Consider the following 9,819-nt stretch of genomic DNA (forward strand, 5'->3'; position numbering starts at 1 on the left):
AGGAAAACAACCCCAGCCTGTCCAGTCTTTCTTCATAGCTGAAGCGCTCCAGCCCAGGTAACATCCTGGTGAATCTCCACTGCACCCTCTCCAATGCAATCACATCCTTCCTATAGTGTGGCAACCAGAACTGCACACAGTACTCCAGCTGTGGCCTAACCAGCGTTTTGTACAGCTCCATCATAACCTCCCTGCTCTTGCCTTCATTAGCCGAGGCATAGAATATAAGTATCCCATATGCCTTTTTAACCACCTTATCCACCTGTTCTGCTGCCTTCAGGGATCTATGTACATGCACACCAAGGTCCCTCTGATCCTCTGTCTTTCCTAGGGTCTTACCATTCATTGTGTATTCCCTTGCCTTGTTAGTCCCTCTAAAGTGCATCACCTCACACTTTTCAGGGTTAAATTCCATTAGCTACTGTTCCGCCCATCTGACCAACCCATCTATATCGTCCTGCAGACTGAGGCTACCCTCCTCGCTATTTACCACCCCACCAATTTTCGTGTCATCTGCGAACTTACTGATCATACCTTTTACATTCACATCCAAATCATTAATGTAGACCACAAACAGCAAGGGACCCAGCACCGATCCCTGCGGTACCCCACTGGACACAGGCTTCCAGTCACAAAAACAACCTTCGACCATCACCCTCTGCCTTCTGCCACTAAGCCAGTTTTGGATCCAATGTGCCAAGGCACCCTGGATCCCATGGGCTCTTACCTTCTTGACCAGTCTCCTGTGCAGGACTTTATCGAAAGCCTTACTGAAATCCATGTATACCACATCCACTGCACTACCCTCATCTACACACCTAGTCACCCCCTTGAAAAATTCAATCAAATTGGTCAGACATGATCTTCCCTTGACAAAGCCATGCTGACTATCCCTGATTAATCCTTGCCTCTCCAAGTGGAGACTAATTCTGTCCCTCAGAATTTTTTCCAATAATTTCCCTACCACTGATGTTAGGCTCACTGGCCTGTAATTCCCTGGTTTATCCCTACTACCCTTCTTGAATAATGGTACTACGTTAGCTGTTCTCCAGTCCTCTGGCACATCCCCTGTGGCCAGAGAGGTTTTGAAAATTTGTGTCAGAGCCCCTGCAATCTCCTCCTTTGCCTCACACAGCAGCCTGGGATACATCTCGTCCGGGCCTGGGGATTTATCCACTTTTAAGCCTGCTAAAACCGCTAGTACCTCCTCCCTCTCGATGCTAATATGTTCAAGTATATCACAGTCCCCCTGCCCGATTTCTATGTCTACATCGTCTTTCTCCATAGTGAACACAGATGCAAAAAATTCATTTAAAACCCCACCTACATCTTCTGGCTCCACACACATTGCCACTTTGGTCCTTAATGGGCCCTACTCTTTCCCTAGTTATCCTCTTGCCCTTAATATACTTTTAAAATATAGGAAAATCCTAAGGTGTTTTATATGATTTTTTTAATTAATTTTTCCCGTCACATAATCTAGGGTGACACTCCCCGTGCAGTACCAAGGCTGGAGCGCTGCACTGTCAGGTGGACGTAAAAGACCCCATTGCACTATTCAAAGAAGAGCTGGGGAGTTCTCCCCGGTGTCCTGGCCAATATCTGTTCCCCAACCAATACAATTAAAAACCGATTATCTGGTCATATATCCCAGTACTGTTTGTGGGAGCTTGCTGTGCGTAAATTGGCTGCCACATTTCCTACATTAAAACAGTGACCACACTTCAAACGTACTCCATTGGCTGTAAAGTGCTTTGGGATGTCCTGAGGTTGTGAAAGGCGCTTTGGAATGCAAGTAATTTTTTTCTTTTATATGACGTTCCTCGACCTACCTTTTGTTTTAAAGAGGTGGAAATTTCTGGTCTCTGGCCATTTAACGAGCATGAATATATTTTCTTAAGACCCAACCAAATCTACGCCTTGTTGATAGTTGTGTTGTGCTGCTCTAGTTTTTGGCAGATGGATATGCAGCACATCTATCCCAGCTGGAGTACAACCATCGATCGCATCCTGCTAAAAGTAATTCCAGGATGGTGCTGCGAAAGGGCAGCTTCGGGTTACCCGGGCAGACGGACTTCCTGAGGAAACGGAACCACCTACTGCGCACCATCTCCAGCCAGCAATCGACATCCACGCCCCCAAAACCCGAACGGACACACAGCCAGTCTGACAGCGAGCGAGATCGAGACAAGGAGCGCAGTCAGAGGAGCATGAGCATCACTGCAGGGTGCTGGGGTCGCACGGGCATGTCGAAACTGGAATCTGGCGTTTAACGGAAGGGGCAAGACACTGGGAGGAGTTGGCGAGTTGGCTTCAGGGCATTGGGTCGACGTGGCAAATGATAAACCTGCTGGTGATGTAAGGGTTGAAGCAAGCACTGCAGGTGAATGGGTACCATGGTGCTAACAAAAAGATACTGAAGACGTGAACTCATTGTGTTTTGTGTGGACTGCAGGCCTTAACAATGCAATGTTGCATTTGTGGAACACTAGCTCAAAAGTTAACCTTAACTTAGTTATAGAGATGTAATTCAGACTTATAGAACCTGCTTAATTCTGCATCTTTTCTATTCAGGTTTTGGCAGTGACAATTGTAAATACCCGTGCCTCCTGTCCACACTAACTTATGGTACCTTTAATTCACTGGGTTTCTGTTACCAACCATACAGTTTCCAAAAGTCTCCTTGAAATTCAGCAGGAAAGTCACACAAAATTAGCTGTTATTTTTCATGCAGTTTAGCTTTAGTAACTCGATACTGTATAACCTCAGTTTTTGCACTGATTAACTTTAGATTGGAAGTCTGTTACCGTCTCATGTCACTACATCATCCCCAGTAGTGCATGATAGTTACTTAACATCAACGTCCGAGTAATCCTCCTGTATGTAGATTGTAAACACGTGAGGATTCATCCAAGGCAGCTTGCCAAATTGTCTGAAACCGTAGGTTGGATCCGTCCAAGTGAACAGATAAGCCGTGCTTAAAAAGAACTCGGTTCCTTGACTCAATAACAAGAAACTTCCCAATAATGCTATCCGAAGGGACAGTATCCATTTTTGCCGAGTAATAAGGGTTAATTATAAATGAGATCTCGTGCCAAACGTTAGATAAATGAAATTCAAAGTTGGTATTTCTGCGATGGTCAGTTTCTGTAATTCTTTTGAAGACTTTCCTTCATTTAGAGAGATCTGCTGTCAGTTAAATTTACATTTCACCTGCACTGAGGTACTGTGACTCTAACAGACGAGTTCCCACTTGCATAAGAAGGAAGAGTGCGGCAGAAGTGGGAAAAGGTGTAAAGGAAGAACAAGCGTGGGCTTTAGGGTTAAACAATGGTCATTAGTCAGGCAGTTAGTCAAGTGTGCACCAGCCCAGAGTCCAGAGCAACTGGCTGCATTGTCTTGTAGCTACAGTGCCAGATGGTGGTAGTTTAAAGAAAGTGTGAACACAGAAGGAATTTCCCTGTGGAACAAAGATGCTAAATCGACAGTTACTTTTAGCTTCTTTATATTTGATAGACAGTTTGATTTCCCATTCATTAAATAAGACATGTTCACATTGACACTTTATCTTCCCCTGAAGTACAGTTGCGTGACTAATGCTTCGATTTGAATACAGAACTGACTGGAGAAAGCCACCCATAGTCGACAGTGCTCCACACAAGTATAGAAAATGGTGTTTCTTTATATCAGTAACAACAGAGTTCCACATTGCTGCAGGTACTGAGACAGTTGGCAGAAGCCGTTCATTGAGATCAAGCAAGTCAACTCAAGTGCTTCCAATAGTAACAAAAGCTCGAGTAGTTAGGGTTAGTGGTTCATTTCAGACGTCATTTAGTGTCTGAATTGTTTTGTGAGGTGGGGGACTGAAAGCTGTTAATCACTCTCGCGTCCTTGAAATGACCTGACTCTCGGTTAGCCAACTTAAGAGAAAGGAACTGACCTCAACATGTCTCGCTACAAAGATGGATCCTGTTTCTCAGTTCTCAATGGCAGCAGTACAGGGAATGGCACTGAATGCATTTTTCCCAAAGGATCTGTTTTTGCAGCAAGTAAATTTTCAATTCACAAAGCCTGCTCACTGAGCAGCTTTCTGATATTCTGTTACTGATACTAGTTTTCCTCCTTTTAAGGCTTGTTCCCCCCCCCCCCCCCTTCATTGGTATCTTCGTACCACTCAACACCGATAGCTTGCGACTGGCCTCTAGGCAGCCTGCTCCCTGTCTCTGCCAGTGCTCCTTTGAAACCAGCCTTCAGCAGGCAGTTGAGTGAGTTTAATGGGACTCTTCTCCCTCGGCTCAGTAGCATGTCAGGGAGGGGAGCAGCAGGATTGTGTGCAGGACCCATTCCCACCATTCTGTGCTGCAAAACTTTGCTGTTCCCATTCACGAGAACCGCACATAAACCCACTTAACCCAACCGGAAACAGTTTAAATTTAATTAGTATTCATTATGCTTTCCTGTCACTGAAAGGCTTGTCCATTTATTTGAATGTTTAATATTCGACACAGGTTCACAAACTAGATCGACCTGAATGATTAAATCGTTAAAAGGCACGTGGAACTCGGATTATTTTTGGCCTTTTAAATCCCAAAACCTAGCATACAAGAAAGAAAGTTAAACCAGGTAACAGATACTCTGCAGGGGATGTTGGAAATGCTCTGTAACAAATACTGTGTGTAGATAATGTAAAGCAAAAGATATGTAAATGTAGGTCTAAATAAGGTGAGAGCTATTTATTGGTGTAGATAAACTGCAGGAGGTGACAAATCCTTCAGATTTTATTAATATTTAAAACATAGAATTTTGTTTTGAACATTATATATAAAATTATTTTATGGACCAAGAATAATTTAACTGTCATTGCGCAAGTGCAATATACAACCACTATTCATAATCAGTAATCATGGCATTGACAATCAATGTAGTGGGTGTACTGGAGTGAGTGTGACCTTTTGGTGACCCCAGGTTTAAGCATTAATTCTCTTCCCTCTACTGTGGGGTGGGAGAGATGGGGAACTGGCATCTTCTCGCGTTTCAGAATTTGGACCTGGTTTTGTTCAGAAGTAGAAGTTACAGCCCAGTGCACCGGGCATGGCAATCCGAAGCTTCCAAGACTAGCCCTTTTGAATGGTTCCTGCACTGCATCCAGTTTGCATTGGCTACCAGCCTCCTCTACTCATAAGCACAGACAGAACTTGTCGTCATAGGTTAGTTTCTCCGTATAATAATTCGAGATGTAGATCTTTTCATTCTGGAGCTGTTTGACCCTTGTTATGAAACTGCAAAATTCCATTGGTCCCAAGACTGAAGCAAGTTAAGCCATTACAAAACAGTGGGAAATAAGGGCAGGGGTTTCTAATTATGGCAGACTTTTAAAAAAATTAAGTGCCAAATATCATCTTGTGTTTATATTCCTTTCTGAGGCAGAGAAATGCCTAAGGAGAGACCACGATCAGAGTTTACTTCATTTCCTCCCTCCCCTTCCCCGACAAGTCCGGGACTGTTCACTGTCACTTGTACCCTATGTAGGCTCCTAACTGACTGGGAATAAGATTCATAAGTCTGGCTTGAGTCTGTATTGTATCTGTTAGAAGTGGTGTACGTGGCCTTGGTGTGAATTCATCAGAGTTGCACATCCAGGTCTCCACCGTCAGACACACTAGATACAGGTCTGGCACTTGTTGTACTGACAGATCAGCAATACAAGGGCTGCAGCAGCATTTGGCACCATTGAAGACCTTGTTTTCATTGAATTTCAGTGGGTCACGGTGCTCTTGCACAAAGCCATTATGTAAACAGATACTGATTCTTCATTCTCAATGTAGCAGTACAAATTATAGCAAGTATATTTTTCCACAAGATTTTCTGAGTCAATTCCAAAGCTCAGTCCCTTGCTATTTATTGCAGCGATATTTTGATTTAAGGCCCTGTAAAGTTGTAGTCAGTGCTGAGGAATAATCCAGCACTTGCTTGAAAACTGGAGCTAGCCGTACAATGTTTAAAAGCATTTATTTTACCTCGGCTTGTTTTATTTACACTCTGTAAAGAAGCAGAGTGTTGCCAAGCTGCACGCAGCGTTGCTACAGAAATAGGTATAGGTCTATTGTACTGACCGTTAGCTCCCGAGTATAAACGTCATCCAGTCCTGAGCGATGCATGGCAGGCGAACACAGTGGTGCAAGTTCGTAGCGCTCTTTACGACTCACCAAAGGGTCACTAATAAATCCAGCCCACTCGTCACAAGCGTGTGAACACTTGGTCGTCTTGCTGATTTAAGGTAAGACAACTTGCTGCATTTAAGCATTAGCTGCTGAAGCCTCACGTCCTCTGTTCTGTGCAAGATCCATGGATATATTGATAACTTTGACAGTAATTTTTTTATTCAGAAGTGTTTGTTATATTTTATTTATAGAAATGTTACATATGGACACAAGTTAAATACTGCAACTGAAAAATGTGTACAATTTGCTAGACCCGTTAAATAGCTGCACACCCCAAATGAATTAAATACTGTATTAGATTTAATCTGCTGCCCCTGGGTCTCCATTCCTTAGATTTTAGTTCAGTGTAAGTGTGTAGAGATGTTTTGAGATCTGTAGACTTGTATGTAACACTCCACACTTGCACAGACTTCTACTTCTGGCTGTTATTCATGCATTGTTATAATGCCTGGGTGTGCTTTTGTGCATAATTGTACGTTATATGGATTAAATGAAAATGGGACAGCATTACTTTCCTTTGTATTTTATTCATTACTTCTGATCCCGGTGCTGATTAAAAATGACCAATGTATTCTCAGAAAGGGCCAGTGTAGATAATGGGGGTTTAACCAGCAGCACGCTGAAGGTGGGGACGACTAAGGGCTTGATTTCAGCATGATGTTTCTGAAGTTAAAGATTGTAACAGAATGGGAGGTTAATAGATGACAGAGTACCAAGTCAAAGGTGGTTTAATAATCATTCTTAGTGGCAGAATCTTTGGCTTGTCTAATTTTATGGGACTGACATTCGGTGGTCACTGTAACTGTCGCATTAATGGGCTCAGGCTCTTCGTCCATTCAGTGTGACTGTAATTGCCCACGGACTCAAAGGGTTGTGGGTTCAAGCCTCATTCCAGGAACTTGATCACAAAATCTCGGCTGATATTTCAGTGCCACACTGAGGGAGTGCTGCACTGTCGGAGCGGCAATACTGAGGGAGAGCTGCACTGTCGGAGGGGCGATACTGAGGGAGCGCTGCACTGTCGGAGGGGTGATACTGAGGGAGCGCTGCACTGTCGGAGGGGCGATACTGAGGGAGAGCTGCACTGTCGGAGGGGCGATACTGAGGGAGAGCTGCACTGTCGGAGCGGCGATACTGAGGGAGAGCTGCACTGTCGGAGGGGCGATACTGAGGGAGAGCTGCACTGTCGGAGGGGTGATACTGAGGGAGAGCTGCACTGTCGGAGGGGTGATACTGAGGGAGCGCTGCACTGTCAGAGCGGCGATACTGAGGGAGCGCTGCACTGTCAGAGCGGCGATACTGAGGAAGCGCTGCACTGTCGGAGCGGCGATACTGAGGGAGCACTGCACTGTCGGAGCGGCGATACTGAGGAAGCGCTGCACTGTCGGAGGGGCGATACTGAGGGAGAGCTGCACTGTCGGAGCGGCGATACTGAGGGAGAGCTGCACTGTCGGAGGGGCGATACTGAGGGAGCACTGCACTGTCGGAGCGGCAATACTGAGGGAGAGCTGCACTGTCGGAGCGGCGATACTGAGGGAGAGCTGCACTGTCGGAGGGGCGATACTGAGGGAGCACTGCACTGTCGGAGCGGCAATACTGAGGGAGAGCTGCACTGTCGGAGGGGCGATACTGAGGGAGAGCTGCACTGTCGGAGGGGCGATACTGAGGGAGCGCTGCACTGTCGGAGCGGCGATACTGAGGGAGCGCTGCACTGTCGGTGGTCGCATCATGGAGTTGGTCGAGGGACAGTTATTCGGTTGTGCTTTCACCTGTGCTGTGCAAGGGAATTGCCGAGAGAAAGAGCTAACATTTCTATACGTCTTTCACATCCTCAGGATGTACCAGAAACATTTGAAGTGTAGTCCCCTTTGTTTTGTAGGCAAACACGGTGGCCAATGTGCACAGAGCAAGATCCCACAAACGGCAATGAGATTAATGATCAATTAATCTGGTTTTGATGGTGTTGGTTGAGGGATAAATGTTGACCAGGACAGAGGTCATGAACTCCCTGCTATTATAATGTGCTATGGGATCTTTTACATACACCCGAAGTTAGACGGGGCCTCAGTTTAACGTCTCATCTGAACGACGGTATCACCAGCAGTGCAGCGCTCCCTCAGTACTGCCCCTCCGACAGTGCGGCGCTCCCTCAGTACCGCCCCACCGACAGTGCAGCTCTCTCAGTACCTCCCCTCCGACAGTGAAGCGCTCCCTCAGTACCGTCCCTCCGACAGTGCAGCACTCCCTCAGTACTACCCCTCCGACTGTGCAGCGCTCCCTCAGTACCTCCCCTCCGACAGTGCAGCGCTCCCTCAGTACTGCCCCTCCGATAGTGCAGCGCTCCCTCAGTACTGCCCCACCGACAGTGCAGCGCTCCCTCAGTACCTCCCCTCCGACAGTGCAGCGCTCCCTCAGTACTGCCCCTCCGATAGTGCAGCGCTCCCTCAGTACCTCCCCTCCGACAGTGCAGCGCTCCCTCAGTACTGCCCCTCCGACAGTGCAGCACTCCCTCAGTACTACCCCTCCGACAGTGCAGCGCTCCCTCAGTACCTCCCCTCCGACAGTGCAGCGCTCCCTCAGTACTGCCCCTCCGATAGTGCAGCGCTCCCTCAGTACTGCCCCTCCGACAGTGCAGCGCTCCCTCAGTACCTCCCCTCCGACAGTGCAGCGCTCCCTCAGTACTGCCCCACCGATAGTGCAGCGCTCCCTCAGTACTGCCCCACCGACAGTGCAGCGCTCCCTCAGTACTGCCCCTCCGACAGTGCAGCGCTCCCTCAGTACTGCACTGGAGTGTCAGCCTAGATTGTGTGATCAAGTCCCTAGAGTGGGGCTTGAACCCACGACCTTCTGACTCAGAGGCGAGAGTGATGCTGTGCACTTCCCCATGGGGAAGCTCCAGCCCCAAGTTCCAATCCAACCAGCTTGCGGTGAGTGTCCTGTTCAGTAGTGCTTCAGACAGAGGCCTCGTACTTGTCCCTCGCTCACCATCTTGGTTGAGAAGATTTAAATGTGAGGCTTATTTTATTTAAAAAGGCAATTAATTCCACTTTCTTTTGAATTAAATTTTATTTTTTCAGTAGAGAACACCTTTTGTTACGGAAATCACCAATTCTTTTCTAAAGTAAGGGTGTAACATAAACACTTTTGACAAGGGAAGATAGCGATTGTAATTTAGAAATCTAGGTACAAAATCCAACCTCCATTTTCTGCCCTGTTAACTTTTTAAAACACTGCACATCGATCTTGTCCTTTGTAATTCATGTTTCCACATCACCCAAAAGCTTATACCCATAACAGTAAGAATATTTGCATCTCACTGTGAGAACATTTGTTTTTTCCATCTCCTCACAGTTTCTCAGTGTTCCAATCTACAAACTCAGACATATCTCACTCAACAACGTGGCTGCTCCAAAGTGGCAGCTCGTGGCTAAAGCAGAGGTGTAATCGGAACTAATCTGTGTCGATCCCGGGGGCCGGGGACTGGGCTTGCTGGGATGTTTCTCTGTGTTGTGCAGAGTGGAGTTTATTGGGGGGGGGGTGAAGCGGGGGTTGAGGTGCCCCAGCCTCTTCTATCCCCCCCATATTTCCCATGTTCTGT

At 46.6% G+C, this 9,819-nt stretch overlaps 1 protein-coding gene across 6 annotated transcripts in view; it reads left to right on the plus strand.

Annotated features, from left to right (window-relative positions):
• pitpnm2 (phosphatidylinositol transfer protein, membrane-associated 2) overlaps positions 1-6,728 on the plus strand; it is a 395,812-nt gene extending 389,084 nt beyond the window's left edge. For all 6 annotated transcript variants that reach the window (XM_086011868.1, XM_086011869.1, XM_086011871.1 and 3 more), the window contains one exon: positions 1,950-6,728. In XM_086011868.1, coding sequence (XP_085867994.1) covers positions 1,950-2,273 — 324 coding nt within the window. In that variant the 3' untranslated portion in view covers positions 2,274-6,728. The remainder of the gene's footprint in view (positions 1-1,949) is intronic.
• Positions 6,729-9,819: the final 3,091 nt, after the last annotated feature.

Source organism: Somniosus microcephalus, chromosome 19 (assembly GCF_052327205.1).
Source record: "Somniosus microcephalus isolate GS21.2 chromosome 19, FLI_Smic_1.0, whole genome shotgun sequence".
Classification (NCBI taxonomy): domain Eukaryota; kingdom Metazoa; phylum Chordata; class Chondrichthyes; order Squaliformes; family Somniosidae; genus Somniosus; species Somniosus microcephalus.